This window comes from Cantharellus anzutake, assembly GCF_015039405.1.
Source record: "Cantharellus anzutake strain C23 chromosome Unknown EI90scaffold_343, whole genome shotgun sequence".
NCBI classification, from domain to species: Eukaryota; Fungi; Basidiomycota; class Agaricomycetes; order Cantharellales; family Hydnaceae; genus Cantharellus; species Cantharellus anzutake.
In genome coordinates, this window is record NW_024067293.1 from 5566 (window position 1) to 29328 (window position 23763).

The 23763-nt window shown below is 48.7% G+C and overlaps 3 protein-coding genes and 2 non-coding genes across 5 annotated transcripts; all 5 read left to right on the forward strand.

Moving 5' to 3' along the window:
- Window positions 1–3286: 3286 nt before the first annotated feature.
- On the forward strand, window positions 3287–7449 carry EI90DRAFT_3140792 (uncharacterized protein; the record flags this gene model as incomplete). The annotated part of the gene is made up of 11 exons (XM_039064967.1): window positions 3287–3425; window positions 3487–3643; window positions 3712–3899; window positions 3946–4154; window positions 4213–4368; window positions 4418–4489; window positions 5481–5656; window positions 5718–6091; window positions 6139–6364; window positions 6413–6696; window positions 6749–7449. 11 exons carry the CDS (start codon window positions 3287–3289, stop codon window positions 7447–7449), a joined length of 2682 nt encoding a protein of 893 aa, XP_038907452.1.
- A 457-nt stretch (window positions 7450–7906) lies between these two features.
- On the forward strand, window positions 7907–9406 carry EI90DRAFT_3140793 (uncharacterized protein; the record flags this gene model as incomplete). The annotated part of the gene is made up of 3 exons (XM_039064968.1): window positions 7907–8057; window positions 8115–8257; window positions 8306–9406. 3 exons carry the CDS (start codon window positions 7907–7909, stop codon window positions 9404–9406), a joined length of 1395 nt encoding a protein of 464 aa, XP_038907453.1.
- Window positions 9407–9560: 154 nt separating this feature from the next.
- On the forward strand, window positions 9561–11457 carry EI90DRAFT_3025225 (uncharacterized protein; the record flags this gene model as incomplete). Its single annotated transcript, XM_039057918.1, has 9 exons — window positions 9561–9864; window positions 9918–10165; window positions 10224–10413; window positions 10467–10541; window positions 10582–10870; window positions 10925–10966; window positions 11095–11223; window positions 11259–11355; window positions 11383–11457. The coding sequence occupies 9 exons, from the start codon at window positions 9561–9563 to the stop codon at window positions 11455–11457; spliced, it is 1449 nt and encodes a 482-aa protein (XP_038907454.1).
- EI90DRAFT_t354 lies at window positions 11052–11124 on the forward strand. Its single transcript has one exon. It is a non-coding gene; the product is annotated as a tRNA-Thr (tRNA).
- Window positions 11458–11491: 34 nt separating the features above from the next.
- Window positions 11492–11564, forward strand: EI90DRAFT_t355. Its single transcript has one exon. It is a non-coding gene; the product is annotated as a tRNA-Thr (tRNA).
- Window positions 11565–23763: the final 12199 nt, after the last annotated feature.

Consider the following 23763-nt stretch of genomic DNA (forward strand, 5'->3'; position numbering starts at 1 on the left):
TATACGCGACATCATCGAGGTAGTCCAATTTCCCTCCGCCCTCTTCGACACCTGCGCACGGAGATCCCTGACCACCTCGCTTTGAGCCCTGAGCCTACTGCGTATCTCATTATTCTCCCTCTCGAGCCGTACGTTCTCTCGTTTGGTTCCCGACAGAAGATTGTCGAGTTGAGCCCTTTTTGCTTTCTCCATCAAAAGCTCTATATTCGCTTCGACTGTGACCCCACCCTCTGACTCATCGTCATGGTCAATTCCCCCGTCTCCATCCTGAATTGCAAGGAAATGGGCCGAAAACTGGGTAAGGAGCTGGGTTTGCCAGTCGTGGCCGCGACGGGCTTCCTGTCGCAAGCTCGGGTCAAGGGCAAACAAATCGTTGACAAGATATTCAACCAATTCGTCCGGATCCCTGATGAAAACGAATGCTAATCCGTCAGGATGAACAGCTTTGCCGTTGGAACGACTATGTGAATCGAATACAGCAAAGACATTGCGAGTTGGCGATGTTGCCGTTGATGAACGCGATGCTGCATTGTGCCTCAACGTGAGGAAAAAGAGAATCACTATCTCTGGGGGTCGAGTAATCACGGCAGCGATATCTCCGCCATTCGATAGGGCAGTAATTTGCAAATCCCTACAACATAGACATCACGTTAGAGATGAAAACATGGACCCATTGTCAACAGAGGCACAGGCGCACTCACTCAACAAGCTTAGCAAAATGCTCCACTCTGCACTGCTGGTACATTGTACTTACGAGCCGCAAAGAGTAACGAAACATTGGTAGCGCTAATATATCCTCCACTTCAAAATGACTCGTCGAGTCTAACTTGGCACAAGGTTCGATGATGGACTAAAAGGGGGGGGATAAGTGACAAGAAGGCTGGGCCATAAGAGTGATCGTGTGCATACCTGATGAAAACGCACATCATCGATGGTTCTCGCAAATTCGGAAACCTCGGAAGATCCAGAGCGACACGATCGGCCTAGCAGCAGGATCCTTTTTGCGGCAAGCAAACAGGCGAAGCCGCAAGCGGATAAACCTCCAACAGCATACTGACTCGTCCCTCGGAAGGTAGATATATAATATTGGGACGGAATTCTCGAGCTGTGCGTATCCCAAAGAATGAACCCGGCAAGCGTCTGTTGGAAGCTGCTTGTTTGGGGGGCAGTGAGCTCCGCCTGCAAAAGCGACGATCCAATGTCAAAATGGCGTCCCGTTGAAGCGAACGGCACCATCCATGAAGCACGCCGAGGGTTATCCATGGGTATGCTAGACGGTTCGGAAAGCTTAGGAGTCGAAATGGAAAGCGAACGAGGCACCGTATTGGTATGTCCATACGCGAGGCTCTCTTCGGGTCCCACGTCGCTCGAGACAGACTTGGGAGGCATAGAAGGTTCGGTAGAATCAGATACGCGAAGCTCCGACGGAGGGAGGTGTGTGCTGTTGAAAGGCAATAGGTCAGGCGGATGCTGTGGCCCGAGAGGGGGTCCGAGATAATCTGGTTGATGGACAAGGGCAGGTGGGATTGGGGAAACAGACGCCGACCGCGCAGATGTGTTGTATCGAGTCACGGGTGCGGGATAAGTGTGAGAGGCATGTGGAGTTTGGTGACGCTCTACATCCTCGGGGATCGGGATCGTAGACATCCTCGGGCTACAGGCAGTGGAGGGTGAATAATCAACAATGTTTTGTGGAACAGAGGAAGATGGGTCCACGATATACGCAGTTGGCGTTGCTGGCGCGCCAGAGCTACCACCGTTTAGAGAGTTGTAGTTATTGCGCGCAGAAGCTGCATCATCCAAAGGTTGCCCGCCTGTGGCATCAACGTTGTGTTGGGTCTGAGCGGCTGATGGCTGCGTTTTGATCAGTGGCGCTAGATCTGGCTGATTTCTGAATCGACACTCACATCTTCCGTTGTCAACTGGTCACCTTCGTTCAATAGACGCATTTGACGACACCTTCAAACCTGCGCGCGAGCTAGAGGGTGGGTACAGTTCCAGCAGCGGTTACTTGGTAGTGCTGCCTGAACCAGATGGTCATGCAATTCTTAACGGAAGTGATCGGTAATGGGCTGTGACTAAACGCGCGCCTTTTACAACTCAAGGCACAGTTAGGTTTAATGTATTACGTAACAGAGAACAAGCGCGACGTGTGAATATCAGCTGTATAAAACACATAAACGAGTGAGTTATTGCGGGGGGCGGCGAAAAATGTCTCGATGATGATGCGATCGTGTTCAAAAGTCTTCATGTATTAGAGAACTTGTCATTCAACAATGAAGTTGCCAAACTTTGCCATTTTAGTTTTTCGTCCTGATGTATGCCCATGTCTTGAAGTATGGGAGATATACACTAGGCAGGTTACCAGCCTCTAGTGGAATAGAGATATACACAAGTTTGGCAACCTCCTATACATGCATAGGTGATACAAAACTAAGCCCGCTAGATTCGTTTGCTACTGCTTCACAAGCCCTCGGCTTGCCGACCCCCACTCGCAGTTTGGGAAGTGGCAGAGAGCCAAGGAAAAAACCAAAAAAGGAGAGAAACTGCAGCACCCAAGATTCCCGTGTAGTCCCCTGCCACGGTACTAACTGAGCGGTACTCAACTTGACTCCGCAGATCGGACGGGATGCGGTGCTTTCCAAGTCCTATGGCCGCAGATAGTTAGGCTGGGCCCCCCGCCTTTGATGAATATTCATACCGCTTGGGTTGACGGACCAAAAGAGTAGATTAAAAAGCCACTTGCATAAAACAGCGAGAGTGAGGTAGACACCTATTACTCATCACGGAATCAATGTAACTAGGTGTCGTAGTCAGGGGGGGTTCTGATACCTTCTTAGATATCAAATCACGTTTTCAGAGCATGCTCCGAATGCTCTCGGAATCCCTTGTATATATATAGACAACTTCATACAGTCCCAACCTTCTTGGATATCAAATCACGTTGTCAGATGCTCTGCACGCTCCCGGAATCCCTTGTATATATATAGACACTTCATACAGTCCAGATGCGAAATCACGTTTTGTGGACAGATAATGAATTGATTTCCTAAGTTGGCAACCCTTCGACCTCAACATCGCGTCTGTGCGCACAACCGCACAACCTCAACTCTTGCAGTCTCAAGTGTCATCACCGACTTCGACTTCCCCTTATATACATACTGTATACACTGCACACACATCACACATTCAATGCACTAATAAATTGTACAGCGTCTAACGGCCCCATCACGTGTTTTTTTTTTCAACCATCGTACCACTCTTGCCAACGCCATCGACACCCACAATGCCAAAATCAAAGGGCAAAGCTAGGCGTGTCAACACAAATTTCGTAAATGACACTTTGAATACGACCAAATCTGGCCTCATTGCGCGAAAGACAGCCTGGAGGCGGTTCCAAGATGCCCAGTCATCAATCCTCAAAGGTGATGTAGGTTGTAGATAATGAACGCAAGGTCATAACCACCCCCTTAGATGCTTCTCCAGCTGTTTCATCACTGATAGATGAGATCAGAAACGACGTTGACCTTACTGGGAATGACGCCTGGAATGTTGGTCTCGATGAGACCGCAACTGACTATTCCTCCCTAGACATGACTTATGAGGATCTTGCAGACGTAGTAGCACTGCTCCAACCAAAGCAGTAGGCACCATTTTTTTCATCCCATTACTCCACCCGAGCACCAGCTATTTCAACCTCCCTTTTTGTAGACGAAGCAGAGGAATTTCGTGGCGCAATCGAATCAATGCATCACAGGCACACTGGGCAGCATTAATACCCAGTCTGTCCGACATTTATCTCAAGTTCAAGACCAGCAATCCTCAATGTACGCCGCTTCATTCCCGTGAACCACCTGAAGGTTCAGATTTCGTTTATATCTATGCTGTCGACATCTTTGGTATGGATTTCTTTTTGTTTCGACAGGGGATACTCATTCTCCAAAGACAGCCGCTCATACGAATACATGCCTCGGGATCCGGGTGAGGCCTCACCGACATTTGCCCTTCTTTGTGCTGGCTACATCCCAGCCACTCCCATCAATCCAACCGTAGCGATTTCGATATGCTCACTCGAACTTCTCCACTGTCTGATGCGCACGTCACCGAGCTTCAGTATTCAGTCATTTACCCGACTGTTGGCCGATTTACATTGTGTGAGTGTACAAATGATAGAATAGTACTTTTCGTGGGGCTGATAGTACCCTTCCCCAGGTCGTATATCAGCCATACCTTCGTACACAGGTCTCGCTTGCTTTTGAGGCATATTATGCTATCATTACAAGAGTGAACGCCTTTGTAAAGCATGTCATGGCGCATGATACGCCAGATTATCGCCTCAAGAACTCATGCCCTGCATGCCATTACAAGGTACGTCACATCCTCCCCACTGACAACTCGCTGACGTGTCCCATGGTAGCTTCACGATGAGCCCAAGCTGTCAGAAACTATGTTCGAGGGGATCGCGGGAAGCGGGGCGGAGTACGGCGGTGTAAGTGGTCACTTAGCTAATGAGCTACTCCGTTGCAAGGCATCGAGGGGGTTGGGACTTCGGCTTCAACGACTTTGCCAGAGCGTTGCGCCACGCGTTCTAGGCTGTCCCGTATTTCACGTTAGCGGGAAAGACCTTGCGGCGACGTTGACTTAAGCAGGATGAAGCTGAGGGGCGAACTTAAGATGAAAGTACTTGGGGGGAATTCTAGTCGATATTCGAACTGAGGTACATCGACAGTAAACTACAAGTATAAATAGGAAAGGAGAACAGAGAAGGGACCGGTCGGTCCGGCGCGGGACGGGAACGAGATGATAAGTACGACAGAACTAAAGAGCGATGAGGACCAGGGTAATGGAACAGAAGAGATGAATGGAACAGAGAACGGCGAAGTTGGGAGGCAGAAAGGATAAGCCGACAATCTAGGCGCGCGGGTCAGAATGTCAATATACGTATAAATCAAATATCAATAAAGGAATAATCAATTGTCAATAAGGAATGTCCATAAGGAGCGGATCAACGGCGACCATAACAACCGCTAGTTAGTTAAGCGAGTGAATAGAATAAAACGATACCGGCCGAATGGTTGAGGAACCCAAGTGGTGGCGGGAAAACGAAGGAGGCGCTGCTACGGGGCCGTAGAACGGGAACCACTATCGGCGCCGCTAAGTGATGGGCAATGGCGAGATTAACGGGCGCGAGTAACGGCATAAGAATGGGGGTGCAGAAAGTGGTAGAGGGGCGGGGACTTTGCGGGGCCGTGACACAAGCGCCCCATCGAGTTAATTGTTACTGGCGATGGAAACACTTCCCTTTCACGCCTTCCACACCAATATGAATCTGACTGTCGGACTTTTTTTAGTGATTACTTTTTACCTCGATCAGAGGTAGATGCATTTCAAAATACCAAGAAACAATCTCAGCTTGACTCAACGGTATAGTAATCGTCCGCTTTTTGAGTAATCATGAAATCACATCAGCTGTGATATAGACAGGACCAAGCGACCCACTCCCCGAATCGTGCATTGGATGGAAGAACTCTCGGCCAATGGCTCAAACAACAAAGGCTGGATCCCTCGGCGTTATGGATGAAACGGGCATATTTTTAATTATTTGCCGCCATGGCATTGTCCAGTTTGTCATGGATATGGTCAAAAGCGGGGAATTGTAAGTTACTTTCATTCTCGATTCTCGCTTTCTTTCTGCACCTATGTACTCTGGCTTTAAGAGCAAAGTACCCAGTGGCAGCAGCAAACAAACTAATAAGTACGTTTGGCCATAACATCCTCTTTGCTTACGATGTTGGATGCACCTTCTCCGTCACGCTTGCCCGCTCTGCTATTGGCGATGTGGCACATCAGGCCAATTTCTTGTGCTGTACCGGCTCCTTTCACGGTGTTGCCCACAGTAGGCTGTGTCAGCTCGATCACCTCATAGGTCTCAAAGAAGGGGTGGGCATTGAAGATGGGGAAGGCAATGAACGGGCATTCTCCTCCAGTAATGGCGTTGCAGCGGTAACCCGGCACGCGTCTGTGCATTACCGTCACTTCCGGATTCACCTTCATTTTGAGAAGTGGGACCAGGATAAGTACGAGCGCTTGGGTGAGGATTGGCACCACTCACATTAACTAGTTCTGACCCGGAGATAGGCAACTTCCTATTAGGGAACCATACCTCTGCGTGGATGCAGATCCGCGAATCCATGGGTGTCTTAGAAGCAATGAAACACATGCACCCATCATTCGATTTCGACCGGGACTGTCCACTATTTCTGCGAGAAGAGAAGGAGTACATTGCATCGCTGAGGTCTGAGCCGAAGGCTGAGCAAGCCAAAATCAAGTACCTTGAAGCACTGGAGCGATTAGAGAATGCTGAGTGAGTCGCTGCCCACATAACGTGCATTCCACCTACAAATCTAAGTAGGTTGGAGCTTCGGCCTCTGTTATCAATGCTATCTGCATCACCAACCTCGGAACTCGCCTACCAGGCTTCGCGTGCTCAACGCAAAGTGGAGGATGCACGCTGCATTGTCTCTGCACTGGAGGCAACGTCGTCTCTCACCTTGCCCTGGCTTGCAAACTCTCCTCAGCGCCAGGAAGCCATCCAGTTGCGTAATGAGAGAAAGTATCATCGCCTTCTTGATGATCTGGAACACCGTGCTATCTCTCGTCAGTTTGAGTTGGAGAAAATGGGTCTTCCAAAGACCGGTGAGTACCTCATTATAGTTTTCAGATATTACATCAATTTTTCCATTCATAGACTACAAAACCCGTCAACGTATATCACAGTTGATCGGAAAACGGAGCAGGACGCTTCATTCCACCCTTGAGAAGTACAATACCGCTGCCGCAGCAATGATACCTCCGAAGCCATCCCTCACTTGGGATGACATAACCCATCCCGACTTCCCAAGCACAGTTGAACTATTACGGGGTCGTGATGATATTCGGAGTTGTGAATGGGCGCAGGAGCATTTCCGTGCAGCAACCCGTGCCTGGGCAAGCCTCCAACGTGCAAAAGAAGAACTTGTTACCATCGGAGTTGAAACCCGCAGGATACTGACCTCTATGAGGGATGAGGAGCTACAGCTCAAGGTAACTATCGAGGCTATGGCTGCTAGCAACCCAACCCTTGCGTCATATATCTCGATGGCTTTCAAGTGGCGTGTGGAAGCAAATGCCCACCTCCGCAAGAAATTATCGCGCCTCGAGTCCCATCCATATTATCGTTCCCCATGTGGAACTGGTACTTCTGCTCGCTCTGAGTGGGTGCCTCCAAGCAACTCCGACGATAATCAACAACTCAGCGTTGAACCCAATTTGCCTTCTGGGAATGAGACAGCTGACGGGGGAAACGGTGGCAATGTGGATGATGGGCTATCTGAGGAAGAAGGCGAAGAGCAGTCACAATATGCCATTGATAAGCTTGTCGATCTGTTAAACAGCACTGTAATTACATAGTCCCCCACCCATTTTTACGTTGTTGCCTTCGTACATGTCCACTCTACATTCAAAATGAAACGAGTGGCGGCAGTGAAGTTCCGTCAGGATGGTGCTCGGCAGAGGGCAATTTGTCCCAACCAAGCTAGAGATCTGTCTGGGTTACTGGTGGATAGGATCACACAAGCTCATATTTCTACATCATTGCAGGCACAACACTAATGATAATAAGCCCAAATCCATTGGAAGTAAAGCTGTTAATATACAATAAGCCAAGTCGCCCAACTGTCATAAGCCATGGCAGTGCACCAAGTTGCAACTTGGATTCGTTCAACACAATCCATCAGCAGCCAGCCACGCCTTTTCCAGGCTATTGATCCACATTCCTAGTATGGGTGACAGTAAGTAGCCTCCAGATTCCTTGTTTTTTGGGGGCTAACTAGAGTAAACAGCATCGATAAACCCACCTTGGCATGCCATGAGGCTGAGGGCGGAAACTGCGTTCAAGCGACACCTACACTTGTTCGCTTTTAGGAATGGCTGGGATAGTGATGAGGTGAAGGTTCTGGAGGACTCTGGTGTCAGTGACACATTTTTGGAGTCATTTTGGTGGGCCCAAAAAGCCAACTGTGAGTCGTGCGATATTGAAGTACGTCGTTTCAACCTGGCCACCTAACTAATTCCAGTGAGGGACCCCATCAAGGGGGATAATTTGAAGGATAGGGTACCCGCCGATGTTCTAGAGGCCGAGATTAAACGACTGGCTCGCGAACATGTTTATAAACACCTCGAAAAGATTGACAACTTACTCAAGACCATGGCGCCTGCAGTGAGTATACAGTTATAGTTGTGTAAACTACTCAGCGCTGCATTGTAGACGAGAGTCCTTGATTTTTATGGGCTACCCAGTCTGTTTGTGATCGACTGCGAGCAAGAAAACCATGGCGTGTGTATCCTTGCGTCGCAGGGCCTAAAGGACCAGTGTGAATGGGATGAGTTAAGGAGGGAAATAATACAGCAGCTCAAATCGCACCAATGTCCAACGCAGGCTCGACAACCTCACACCCTACTGCCCAGGAGCCCAGACACGCTCTATTCTCCCAATCCCCCCATTGGCAACCAAACTGAAGATCTTCCTCGATCACACTCCAGTTCCCAAGCCTGTCTGAACGCTTCCGTGGCCAGCTGGCGGTCTGGAGTTCAGCACAGTATGTCAGCGTCTGGGGCACCTTCTGTCCAAACGCCAACCTACCGACAAGTGGTGGATGAGCCACCCATACAAAGTTCGTCTTACCCTTCTCATCACTCCCAGACTATTGAAGTGTCCTTAGTGACCAACTTCCACATGCCCCGCTTGCCCGCCACCAATGGAGGAGTTACACTGCACCATCATACAGCAGCCACCAGTGAGGCCACCAGTACTGGTTGGCAGAGCAAAAAACGCACCATGGGCACTGGCTCGAGTTTGACTACTGATAAACCAAGCGTGAAAACCAGTAGCTGGACAGAAGTCAGTGATTCAATTGACGATGATGACGCAGCTGCTCTCAAGGAGTTGCAGCGGAGTTTGGCAGACAGTTCACTTCAAGCGCCAGTGGAACACAGAAGGTCTGCTGAAACTAACGCTGAGGTGGTATCAACCCCAGGCTCCTTCATCTCACGAACTCCCCTATCTCTCTCTTTGCCGGTTCTCAGCCCACCACGTGGGATACACACCCGTAGACGAGCTGGACACGCAAGCATTGCAACTGCCAGTACGACCAGCACAGACATCTCAATGCTTCTGCAGTCCATCAGCAACAGAAGCTCCACTCGACTTAGCGACGCCGATGTTCGGGCCATCAGTACCCTTTGGCTTAGTGATGCATTGAGTGCGGATGATCTCTCCCAAGTTCTTAGGAGTCAGTTCCACATTAGCGAGGAATTTGTGCGCTGCTTGATTCACGTGCGCCAGGCCTGGATGGAGGATGGCCACTAGAATCACAAACCCCCTCTTCTCCATAAAAAATATGTAAATATGTAAATATGTCTATGCAACAATCCGGCGCTTAAAATTAGTGGGGCCACAAGCTCAAAAATATAGTTTACTGACTGACCCAGAGCACGTGTTTCCGTGTGTGCTTACGCTCTCCATGTCATACTGGCCATCCCAGTTTAGCGACTATGGCAGCATCAATGCCACCCAGAATCAACCAGAAAAGCAAGATCCTAAGGTGACAAAAGAGACATACAACCGCCGCATTCAGGAATTGAAGCGGAAGTTTGAGGAAGATGTAAATGTGATTGCGAACGAATTTTCAGGTCGGCACGTCCATCATTCTGCTGCTCAAATTCGAGGCCAGATCCTCTATACGATGGCAGAGGACAAAAAAACCCGGAGCCCGCATATTAGCAATGCATGGGCCCACGCCACTGCGGATGTGGGTCGCCTGGACAGTAAGCCAAGGGTTGCTTGCCATCCATGCGTTGAACAAACCATTATTTTTCAGCGGAATCGTTCACAGACATGCCATACGATACTGCTTACATGGATTTGTTAAGGGATATCAAAGCGGGGGTTGTTACCCAGGAGGATGTGGGCGATCCTCAGACGCCTGAGGATGAATACAACCACAAGTTACTGCTGGACGCAGTCTTGGTCAGTCGCCAACATCGTACGGCCAAGAGGCACATAATATCGCCTGAGCTTAGCGCCCACCGACTAGCGCTTCACGCGAAGGACCAGCTTCAAAAAACGGTGAGTAATCACTAATGCGCAATCAACGATTCAACGATAGTACTTACACTTGCATTAGGCTACCCGCATTCATGAGACATGCGGCATTGAGGTCCTTATCATGATGACGAAGAGCCGGGTGGAGGACGTCTTCACCCCGTATGTGTGGGCAACACCACGTGCCAAGGAGTATTGGGTGGTTGGGGCGGCCCAAAACATGACTTCTCGTGCCCAGGAGATGGAAGGCTTCTGTATATCAAACATTAGAGGTAGGCATGGCAGCATAGCATCGAAATGGGCTCAAGCACATCGGACCGCCTAGGCATGGCCAAGGTCGCTGAAGAGACGATCAAGGAACTACGTACTAGACTAGCTGGCCTGACAACGGATAGGCTTTGTGAGTAACAATCTGTGCAGTTCAACTTGACACTTACTAGATTTACCAGGCAGTGCAGCGAAGGACAAATTCGTTGGAATGAAATGGGAAAAGGAAGGGTATCTTCAATTGGTATCTGGCTTGAAGCTCAAGATCGATTCATACCCGTTTGATGAGATAAAAGCGCCAAAGTGGCTTAGAAAGGCGGAGTTGATGAAACTAATCGAAGGGTGGGAGCATGGATCTATCAAGTGGGTAACAGCATCCAACGACGAAATCGAGAGTGCCCAACAAGAACTATCTCGACTTGCAAGGGAGAAAGTGGATTGTACGGTGAACCGTCGACAGAGGTGTGTTGGTTTTATCCCACTTTGGCTGCAAGGTTCATTACTGGCACGGCACAGTGCTACGAACAAGGCCAACAGCAGCACGTCCACACCAGATATGTAGGTCATTAAGCTGCATCAGGCACACAGATCTGAAACAGTACTTTTAAGTGCGGGCCTGTAAGAAACCACCTCCGCCTAATGCGGGCATTTAGTGTAATGGTAACACACTCTTGGTACCTATGCAGGGTTCTGCGGTTCGACTCCCAGAATGTCCATATTTTAGCATTTAGGTTCCCAAGACCACGTGTACAAATTCCAACATGGTGGACATTCTACGGAAGTCACCGAGCACACCCAAATCCGGTTGCTGCCACGTGAGATGGGCACGTGAAGTCAAGCATTAAATTAGCCGGCCTGACAAAGTTTCAGGGGGTGTAGCTCAGAGCACTAAGGACCCAAATCCGGCTGCTTCAGACCACATGATGTGGACATGTAGGAGATTAGCAGTAAGTCCGGCCTGAATATGAATTCAGGGGGTGACGGCTCACGGGCTGTTGGAAGCCCGGTGGTTAGGGTCACATGTGGATCACGGGCTCAATCCAATGTGAAGGGGGTGTGTAAGAAACCACCTCCGCCTAATGCGGGCATTTAGTGTAATGGTAACACACTCTTGGTACCTATGCAGGGTTCTGCGGTTCGACTCCCAGAATGTCCATATTTTAGCATTTAGGTTCCCAAGACCACGTGTACAAATTCCAACAGGGCCATGGCCAATCCGGAGTGGCGCTTAACTCCTCCCCCGCACTGCCCTCAGGAAGGGCTGCCAGCACCACAAGAGGGTAAGGGGCACTTTTGCATCAAATGGACATGTGGCAAGTAACTTCCAAGTGCTCTGTGATTGTGATAGACGAAAGCATACAGCTACTGACCTTCAAGATGCTCCTGAGTTCATTGATTGACCAAGTACCCTCTGAAGTGTGAGACAAGGACATTGACATGTCTAGCAAGCGCGCAGATAGATCATGGGGAGTAGTGCGCCACCAGTACTCCTTTACGTGGCACAAAAAACTCACTTCCATTTACTGAATACATGTATATATTGGTCATTGATATCATACTATTCATTCTCTGGAGAGGAAGACAATGAAACAAAAAAAGAGAAAAGAGAACTGATGTGTTGGAAGTTGAAGTCGGCGATGACGCTTGAGACTGCAAGAGCTGAGATTGTGCGCACAGACGTGATGTTGAAGTTGTGGGATATAAGTGTGGGAGGTCGAAGGGTTCTCAGGGAAGGCCGTCCAACTTAGGAAATCAATTTATTGTCTCAAAACCCGTGATTTCACGTCTGAACTGTATGAAGTTGTCTATATATATACAAGGGATTCCGAGAGCATTCGGAGCATGCTCTGAAAACGTGATTTGATATCTAAGAAGGTATCAGAACCCCCCTGACTACGACACCTAGTTACATTGATTCCGTGATGAGTAATAGGTGGAGGTAGACGCCACCGAGGCGAGTGCGAGAATTGCTTCCGACGTGATGTCAGTATGACGTCAAACCGTCAAAGTCTGCAAATTTGGAATTGTGTCGACGAAACGCGTCATGCTGAAGGGGGTTGAGGAGATCGGACCTTTAAGGAGTGCACATCCTGTTAGGTTACCGTAGAGTTTGCACTGGATGTATCCAATAAGAGAGAACTGCATGTGTGACCCAATCACGTTTCTAGCGATAACATTTTCAGAGAACAACGTCCAGGTCGTTTTTGCACACGCATGAGAAGACGATGATGTCTGGTTCAGCATACACTTATTGCATCTCGTGCACAATCCAAAAAGTTGTTTTCATCATCTTTTATATCCGGTCTGCATTTGCGTCCCCCGAAAATCGATTGTAGATAAGCATCTATCCATCCCGATTTCTTCACATTCATAGCACTCTTCTTTTATGTAACCCTGACGTGTTTCCCTAATCGTTCGGGGCTACTTTACTCGTTGCATCGGATACAAGTGCGTGTACATTAAATCGACTTCAGTATCCCCCTCTCAAATTCCGTATCTCAGGCGCTGAAAATTCCTAGATCAGGAACTCTTGATACGCGACTCTAAAGATGGATGTTTCGTTCCGAAAAGGTGGACACTGGATGATGGTGCGCTAAAGCACATTTTCAGTCCCCAAAACATACTCTAGTGGCGCGGCGCATTTTGAGCTACATATCGTAGCGCCAATGTGGCAGTCAACCTCGATCTCAGTCGGAGCAACATGTGCCGTGATAAGCCAGTTGTCAGCTGGGAGAGAAAAGTTACATGTAACTGTGCCATGATCAAGGCACGTCACTGGCGTTCGGATCAACATTCACCTCCCACGCATTTCAGTTGTGAGCATCAGTCCCCGATCCCGCTTCCACGACCGACAGTCGACCGCCCTGTCCATTGCACATCTATCTAGGATTGACGTTAGACAATATGTAACGACAGACTATTTTCGATCCCTTTGCCGAGGTATGTAGCGCTGGTACTGAACTCTCGCAAGTCCGCGAGCCTCGAGAGCGGTAATCGATGAAGATTGTCACAAACACACACGATGAACTGTTTGCAGCATGATGCGCACGAGAGTTTAAAGGTAGCTGCTATTCTTTGGAGTTGAAGCTGGATAGGCGTATAATATTACATGGCGTGTTTGACTCGATCAATTCAAGGCCCCTGAATTTAAGACAACTCTTTCTTAGTAGGATTTACTGTCGCACAAGTGCTCCCCGAGTCTGACGCATGGAATCAGCAATGCCGAGGAATGTCTGTGCCAGTTGTATCTATACAAGCCAATCAATTTTGTGCCATTCGACAGGGTGTATTACGCACCGAATCAATAGCGTAGTATGACCCGCACGGGATATCGTGAGATGCTCCTGGTGATGCTCTTCTGTAAATATCTGTCGCAAGGGTCGACATAGAATCGAGAACAGGAGAGTAAGATCCAGCTGCAAAGGAAACGGTGAAGAATGACAGGGGCCGACTGTAATGGAGGTTGAATAATTGGCGGGAGGTTCCAAAGTCACTTTATACTGACCCCAAAAAAACCGCCTCATCACAGATCGCGCGCAGCTCCTGCGACGGTGTATTGGCTTCGCCATCAGACAGGAAGATAACACATGGGGCCCTGACACGAAATTAAAAGATCAATGTCACGAATCAACAATTGATGGCACACACAAACAAACCTGTCCGCACTCCAATTGCGTTCCATAACTCTATGGGCTTCTCCGATTGCAGCAGAAAAGTTTGTTCCTCCATCAGGGCCCATACGCAGGAGGGGCGACAGAAGCGCGCCAGCGTCTCGGGTGAGATCGTTGGCGATTATTGTCTGTGTACAAATCTTCAGTACGATCGAGTAGGAAAAAGTAGTCTGGCAAAACCTACAGTAGCAGTGTCATTAAACACGACTACAGAGTATGCATCGCGTCGTATGCCTCCTGGTGAGGCGCCTGCACGAGCCGTCCAAAAACCGTAAATTGCGGACAGCACAGCACCATATCTATTGTTGTTGTAATTAGTGATCTGACGAGTCGCTGCCTGTCCAGCAAGTGGAACCCGATCCCGCTCAGCCATGGATGACGAACGGTCCAACGCGAATATCCTGACGATGGGACCGAGTCAGCGTATATAAATATGGAGGCAATACTGCTGCGGTGGGGATTCTCGTACACATGGTAAGCAGCATGATAAAGTCCCGGGCTCTGGCAATCGAAGGAGTGTCCGTCCCGAGAGGTATACCCCGTAGTATTCCGAGCACTTGTAGAAGCGGGTTTGTGGAACATAGGGAGGGTGCAAAACGAACGCTGTGCCTTCATATTCTCCGTGGCCTTATGTTCGTCACCTGCGTATGCGATGAGGTAAGCTGCGTTTCCTCCATTCGCCGACTGCGATTTGCGAACAAACCATTGCATTCGGAATCACTAAGGCAAAAGTGAGATCATGACGCAAGTGGCGAATAACGACATACCACTTGGAGAAATCATCTTGGAGATCCTGAGAATAAGGATCTACGGGTTTCATCAGAAGTTGGGATTCTCCCACACTAATTCATGAGTAGTCACCTCGGAAACCTATAAAGTTGCGTTGATGCTCAGAAGTGACTGTAAGACTGGTTCATCAGATACCTGTTCGCGCCCAATAGGAAGCATGTGTAATCCAGTCCTTATCCCTGTTAGGTTCCGGATTCATTCTGGCAGCGATGTGCTCCACTGTATCGTCAGTACAACGTCCGTTCCTGGGGGCTCGGCAGAAGTCAATGTGTGCGTGCCGCCCCAGCTCTTTGCAAAACATGTTGCAGTACATCGGCGCACCCGAGTCACCTGTGCTAAACTTCCGCCCGGCAACCTCTCGAGTGGTAGAATCATCTCCCTCGAAACTCCAGGAAGTCTGTTCCATATTACCATGGGTAGTATTGTGCAACCCATGATGATCTTCGAATGTTGAGAGTCAGCCAGAATCCCCACTGAACTCAATCTCAGGCCATACCAATAGCAAGAGTACAAAAATAAAGGCAAGAGGGACAGCGCGTCTCGCAATAGTGGAACGCAGTTGCATTGGTTGTATGTGAATGCGCTTCATCATGTTTCAATTTGTTTGGAGGGATACGAACGGCACACAAAAGCTTGTGCGCATCTTGGGTGTACTACAAAACTCGTCGAGAACCAGAATAAGGCGCAGTCTGTTCGAGCACACACCTTAGTATATTGGAAGGTCTCGTTGCGACCGACGAATGTAGTCTCGATAGAGAGGGGAGCAGATGCTATTTCGCATATTCCCCGTGACCCACAAAGCTCTCTGCAATCATGTTCTTGCCTTAACACGACAATCAGTCCATAATCATGATTTTAGGCAAGATCAACAAACCCGCAGAGGTGGATTGCCCCGTTTTGAAGTGGGTGAGAATGTGACGTAATCGAGCACAGTCGACTGCATAGCTGACATTTAGCTGGGCATGTTAGCCTGTTTTCGCACTCGTGGAATTCGTGGGAATCGCGGCTGCAAGGTCGTCAGCAATGTGATAGATACCATGGCTCATGCAGTTCCACACCAATCAATTGCACAAGGCTTCGAACATAAAGGTGCACCATCTTGCTCGATCAAACTGAGACGACAGGGTTCACCGCAGGAGTGGGTGCGCGCAGAGCACAGGTGGACGGCATCCTGGTGCCCAATTTGCTAATGACGATGATATATAATTAATTTCTGGCGTCAGATTATGTAGCAACACTTGCTTTTGTACAAGCTTGTTGACAACCTCTCCTGTCCTGCAGGTAGCAGGGTTCGCCGCATACATGCTGGGTCAGGTCACATCTTTACGCTAGTCAGCCACTCTGCCATATAATGGGATGATTGAAGTACGCACATATGATTGCCATCGTGGCCAGCTCTATCAATAATGATTAAGAAGGAACAGGATCGGAGGGCTGTGTCGACTCACATCATGCTACACATTTTCTCCGAGTCCTGGGACTCGGAGGCGCATTCATCACACTTCAAGGCACAGCAGTGGTCAGTGGTGCAATTGTGGTCGCTCAGGTGGTACTTGGATAGGATGCACTTGAGGTTGCAGTTTTTGCATTTGACTCCGCACATATCGACGCCCGCAATGAGTTCAAGTGAAAGTTGACCGAAATAGCGACGGAGTAACTGAATGTCTGTCTGTTCGGGAGGGAATCTGATCGTATTTGAGTCAATCCATCTCTGGACGTAGTCAATTCGCTGCTTCGCTTGTTGGTGCAAGGCCGTCGCAAGCGACAACAGCCATTCTGAATCTGGCATGGACTGACGTGTGCCGGAGATCATGACAATGCACTGTTGCTGCACCTTGGCCAAGAGCTCATCTCTTATCTTGGGTTCCTTCATGACCGATTCAAGGAAAAAATGGTTTCTGGAGGATGTTTCAGGGTGAACTGCTTCATCGGTATCCAAGTTCTGTCGGTCTAGTTTAGTAGTATGAGGCGCTATATTCTGATTCTCCCGACCTTGAGATAGGTGTCTTCGTTTCCATACTCCGTGACACCATAAGCGAGGGCAGTTGGCAAAAGGTTTTGGAGGAGTTGTGCTCGATGTGAGGCGAGGGTATCTAGACATCGGTCAGGGGGAGAATTATCATTTGTCCAGAAGGGACATACGATCAAGGGCACCCCAATCGCTCGCCTAAAAAGTTGAACTTTCAACGAAACTGACTTCAGGAGCAGGGTTACGACTACTAACCCTTAACTTTGCCATTAGGATCTTCATCCGTTCCAAAAATACGGACGCGGTGCCATGAGATGAATCCTGAGCATCTAGCCGTTTCTTCAGCTTGTTCATCAAAGTGTAAAACTTGGGAGACTGGATAACAGGCCATGGAAGAATATCGAGCCTGCCACGGTGCAACCTGGAAATAAAATTCCCTTCCTTTTCCTCCTGAACTATTTTCTGGAACTTCAGCTGGAATCTTATTTTCCCGTTTGGAAAGTCACTTATTAGAACCGGGCTCCGAGTACACCAAAAATTACTCACTCCCGGACGATCTCTCTCGTATCGGAATCAACAACATCCTGACAAGGGCGTGTGAGAACGAGACGATGTGATGGGCGAAATTTACTTTGATTATAATTGCCAAAGTCGATTGGAATAGTTCTGGATTTGCTGATGGCTCGAATTGTGCGGCCGACGATTGAAAACTCTGGAGGCAGTTGAGCAGATAGAACTGGAGAGACGTGCCGGCATTCATACCGTGAATAGTTCTGAGCGCGCGGCGGCATTGCTCTGTTATTTGTAGTTAACGATATATATGTGGATCGGCGCACCAGTAACGTCCCGTGAGAGAGCAAAATTATTCCGGAATAATACCTTAAGAATAACATTAACTAGCACATCCCAAGACAGAATTGAAAGAAGACCGGTCACCAAATTGGAAAGCGCCACGTTGAATAAAACCAATAACATGTCCTCCTGCGAAGTCCTTTCGATAGAATGTATTCCTATGGGCGGCTCATTGAAAACGGTATAATTTTTTGAACTAAGGTCCTTGCACAGACGCACCTTCAAAATCAAGGCTCACGATCAAATTTGTGTCGGTTGGCGTTACGGACAACCACACGCCCTCGGTGCACCTCATTGCGGATCCAGCGAACGACGTATCCACAAAGTGATTTAGAGCATAACTCTTCCCTACGGATTGCTCGCCTATGATGGAGGTATCATCGGGAATGTCTGTCAGCGAAAGATAGTAGGTCATACCCATAGAAGAGACGACTTTAACCGGCTGACGACGTAACGATCAGATGAACGTCGATTGACGTGTGAGGGAGACTCGGGCACATGCCTTCGAAGCCATGTAGGTCTTGAATATACTCTCATACCATCCAATAGATATACTGCAACGAACATGTGAGACAAGCGCCACATAATCGCAAAGAAACGGACCTGTCTGCAATCGTTAATATATCAGCACCTAGTAATCGCTGCTCAAACTCGGGGGATGAAACACCATCCTCGAGTGGCGTGAAACGGTTGGAAGTGGCAACGGCGATGTGAATCGGTATCAAGCATATGAGATCAACAATCCACTTTCCAGTGAAGTATGTAGTGACTTCCGAAGGAATAGACTCGCGCAAAGACAGGCTTGTACTGTGCTGAATGTTAATGACAGCCAGTCTGCCATCCGTTGGCTTTCGCGTTCTATGCTCGAATGATTGGATCATTCGTGAAAAGTGCGATCGTAGACGAGCGATGGGAATCGAATTATTTGCTGCAGTGAAAGTGATAGAAGGCGAGCGCCAAGCCATGAATGAAGGACTTCTGCTTATCGTAGACACAACGGGGAATTTGGTCCAAACTTCGGAATGGCAATCAACGAGTGAATTGTACGTCGACTCTTTTTTTGAATCCCCTTTGGCTTTCCCATGAGGACGGAAAGTGAACTCGCTAGCCTTATTTGTGATCTCGAAACGAACTGCATTGAGCTGTCCTGCGTCATCCTCGATAGTCATAAGGTAAGCATTCCTTCGTGTAACAAATGATGTGATGGTCGTCGGAACCGACGTAAAGACCTGAGGGAGTTGAAGCGGGATGCCTTGGGATTTGCCGCCAAATGATGCCGTGTGATAAGCTATCGTCTCCACTGCGCCCGAACTATTTGGTACCATAATGAAGACACACGAGCCATCCGGACTGGAATACACGTCTGTTGGAGGTGGTTCTAATTTCACAAACGCTGGCCTATTGCAAATCAATTAGTGAACCGATCGCAATGAATCATAGGAGGGACTACTTGAATTGCTCTTGCACCAGAGAGTATATCCTAAGATGTCCCGAATTCTCGAGGAAGAGGATTTCATCTAAACCGTTTATGAAGCACATCTTCAAAAATTTGGCTTCAGGGTGGGAACCCATCAATAATCGTCCAAGGTCAACCGGAGAGCCACGTAAAGTGATACTCGTGTAAGATTCGTCGATTGAAAAAATGTGGAGACGGCACCTGGCCTGCCAGTTCAGATCGGCATTCAGTATATTCGAGACGCAGTACCGATAACCCACATCCAACAATGCCACCAATCTTCTTGGTTCATTGACACAAAACAAGAAATCCTTTCCTATTCGTTCAAAGGTAAACTCCTTCTTAGTCCTTCGAGAACGCAACGTGACGGGCATTTGAACATCGTCATCAAGATAGATACAGATCCTGCCGGATGACGAGTCCTCCACGACTACGAGACATTTCGAACGCTCTAAAAGCTGAATGTGCCTGAAGCGATGTCAGGATATGGCAAAAAAAAGGCTTGGTATTTTCACCAACCGTAATCTCGAAGTAGCCGGGATTGTGAAGCGGACGGAGTGGGTCCCAGTACGGAAAATGGGGCGCGGTACAAACGAAGTATCCACAGTAAGACGTTGGAGATCATCGGACATTACTCCAAGTGGGTGTAACGTGCACACGAAGTGGGCAGGTTCATCTTTCAGCTCTGTGACAGCAAATTTGAAATCTTGAAACCAAGAAAAGAAAGGCACGGGCTCAGTCAATGAATCAGAGTCCGGATGACTTGTCCACGTACTGTTGTGTCCATAGTAACTGCGATCAGGAACGATATCGTGGATACGTAGCAGTCGACTTCTGCAAGGACGCATTAGTGGCTTCAAAACAAGGACGAAAACACGCACCCTGCGCCCTCCTTTTTGCTTGCATCGTTCAGTAGAACCCTAAGTTGCAGCAAATGCTCGGCTTTTTGTTCTTGAAACTTGAGACTATATTTTGCGTGTAAATCAGACCTCCAACGTTTGTAATATAACTCCAAATCCGATTTAGCTAATTCTTGAGATTTGGACGCCATGGTGCTCAAGAGCCATTTTGACGCCTGACTGTGGACTTCGGCCACGGCATCTTGGAGTTCACTATAATCCCCATGGCTGATGCGTTGGATGAATACGGGATCGCTCATTGGAGCTGTCTCCCGCATGAGCGCTTTGATAAACGAACCAGATTCATTCTGCGCTTCCAACCATCCAAAGCCCGTGAATTTCGAAGTAACAGTGTTGAAAATGTTCACTGGTGAATATAGACTGCTCTCGGGCAGGGACGTTTCATTAAGAATGGAGGCTATTGCCTTATCCCAGTTGAGCCCTGTCACGATAGCTGTGTCAAGCTTCTGCAGTTCATCTGGGGTGACCTTTGGTAGGTTTTCCACCGCGGCACGAGATTTGAGGACTTCGATGGAGCCTATGAAGCGACGTTTAAGTTGTCGGAAGCCGTGAGCTACGATGGAATCAAATTTAAGTTGGCCAAAGACATCATCACGTAGGGGCAGGAGTGGGTGCCTAACGACGTCTTCCGGGCCTATGATAAAACGCCAGAGGAGCGGTCAGACGCGTTGGTCAACGTTCGGATGCGCAACTACACTACAAATGGGTCGTTACCTTGATACGTGGTGTCGTTCACGAGTGAAACCAGGTCCGATTCAAATGCCCTGTTTTCGATCGGGGTGAGTGTCAGCCGCAGGGATGCAAAATCCAACTCCTTACGGATATATATCCACTAAATGCTGCACGAACTGATTCAAAATGTGATGCTGTAGCCGAAGCAAGTCATCAGTGAGCTGTTTTTTGGCAACAGCACAACGCATATCAAATTCCTCCTGAAGTGTGCGGTTTCCGTGCTTCCTGCTCTTCTCGAAGTCCTCACAAAGGGACTTGAAACGGTCATTCAAACCGTTTTCGATCAGAATTTCCAGTGCCGCAGGATGAAGTTCGTCCGCCAGTTGGATAGTCTGGAGAGAATCCCTAGGTGGGTGATGTTCAAGTAAGTAGATAACTCCAGTTGGGGAGAATATAACCCACTTAAGCTTTGTCCGCAAGGACAATCGATTGATGGCTTGAACAACTGTCCTTGGAGAGCTACGTCGAGGAATAAACTCTGCCTCTAATAACGCCTGGCGCGTATCGCCTGGCACCACTCGCGATTTCAGAACTTCGCACAGTCCTTCAGTGTTTTGATACGAGTCCGTAGTTGGAGACGACGCAAATGGGATGGGAATCTAGTGCAAAATGAGCAAGTGGGTGACGCGCAGGGCATGCATACATATCAGACCTTAAATCCAGCATGTACCGTCACGTTTTCTTCTTGTTCGACCGTTTTCTCGACGGAAAATGCAAAAATTCGGTCATCACCATCCTCATCCTCGTCGCCTTCGGCGGGTCCCATGGTGGTATCTTCATCCCATTCGATGCTTTCCATATGCTCCTTGGATAGAAGAGCAACCATCTGATTGCTCAGCCGGCCTAGGTAACTGGGGAGGGCCGCGTGAGCGTGGCCATTTAAAAATAGCATAGACAACTGGGGACCCACTGCATGAAAGTTGCGCGATTTCTGGAGATGTCACCTGTTGCATTATCATCCCAGGTATTTTCCTCGGGCCAATAGAGGAGGAAGGCAGGTTGCACTAGGCCTGTATCCAGATCCATAGAATCTTCTCTCTGTTGGGCATCAAGGATTAGATATATTCCTGTTCTTAGATAAGGGCCTGAAGGAACCCCACTGGGAGGTAATGGCGTCAGAAGCTCCCGCGCACTAATAATTTGGATATGGGAAGGTCTCATGATTAATGAAAAAACAGACAGAAATTGGCCTTGAACATACGTAGATGCATCGATAGCGCCAACTTCTTCGAGGAATTCAACTATACGAGACCTGCTGCCGTAAATTCCAACGGGTTTAAGCAGCACTTCATCAAGCGCAGCGAAATTGATCTTCGGAGCATGTCATGTCGTTGTAGCGTAAGTAGACTAATTACTCACTTTTATCATCGATTCGAAAGCTCCGGGACGGAGAACGTTCATCAGGTTTCGAAGGGAATCTTGGGGAATGACGACTTTATGGACAAGTCCATTGCTTCCCTGTTCGATGAAAAGGGCAAGCAAGCGATATGCATTCTTGATTCGAGGGAGTAAATCCTCTCCTGACTGCGGGCTCGACATCGAGAACAAGAAGAGGCGGCACTTGATCCTGTATCACAAAGGCTTTGTTCTTATAGATGGTGCTTGCAAGCTCGCTTGCGCAAGTTATGAGTAGGTAAGAGTAGGGCACCAGGTTGAGCATTTATACAGGCCCAGACGCGCGCGGCCTGATACATAAATAGGAGCGGCAAACCCATCCAAGTTTTCAACAATATCACACACAACCACAGGGCCAGGGCAGGTGATTAGGCCTAAATTTCAGGTGAATCGATTATTTGATTGGGTAAAGTTGCACCCCCCAGACGACACTGACACCCCCGAAAGGATCGCATTATATTACCGCATACAGCTGCTCTCAGAATCTGAGAAAGGCCATGCTATGCATGGTTGTCTAGGGCAAACAAGGAACGTGCAGAGGGACACGCCAAACCTGCCACTGCAGGCTTATGTAAGCAACTTTCAGGGTCCAGTGGCTGGACCAGCATACCGGCTTGTACTCGTTCTCCCGGTTGCCCTGGGTTGTTCGCGCCTAAGCCAATATTTTTGCCTGATCAGGCACTATTTTTGGGTAGGGCTTACCTAACCTCAACTCAGTTTCGCTCGCGCCATGTTGCGAAAATCGGACCGGCTCTGGAGCGGGGCGCTCGATGCATATCATCCACGATGATACCGGGCGCGTGAGCGATTCCAATCGCTATTTGGCCTTCAGCTAGGTGGATCCATCATGTACTGTCACTCCATCGAGAGTGGCGGGGCAGTACGAAGTCTAGGCATATTCCGATTCTGCCACTGTTACGGCATGCAACTCGAGATTGTCGAAAGTCAAGCATACGTTGGCCAAGGGAAAGAAAGGGCTTGAGGAAGAATGTCTCTTTCGAAGCTATGACCACTACGTGAACTTCAGTAAAGGCTCTTTCAAACGAATGGAGGAAGCAGATCTAGCGACTCGGAATTGCTTTCCCTCTGTGAGAAATGTCAGGATTCAACCCCAGTCTGCTAGCTCTGGCCCTCCAATGCTCTGGATCGATTTCCCCATGTCGCATGACAAGAGCAAAAATAAACATCAGTCCTTCTACACATACTTCCCAACGCCCAGCTCACAATATGAAGGCTCATTCGACCTAATATAACCTAACGGAGGGAGCAAATCTAGAGTCACGGGTGCAATAGCAAATTCGATTGTGAGTTAATGCACCCGCCTGGCCCTCCGAATCGATTGTCCCGTCATCACCCGGGAGTTGGAAATGGTATTTCTACAGCTACATAGGACCCCATGTCTCAATGCTGGATCCTCAATAACTTCGCGAATCAGATCAATTCTTCCGATCGAGTTAGCTTCCGAACTGAAAGCCTCCATGGCAGTTTGAATTCGGGCGAGGCCACTCGCAGAAAAAGATCGAAGAACGAACATGTGAAGGAGGGGGTGAGACATGACGCGGGGTGACTGC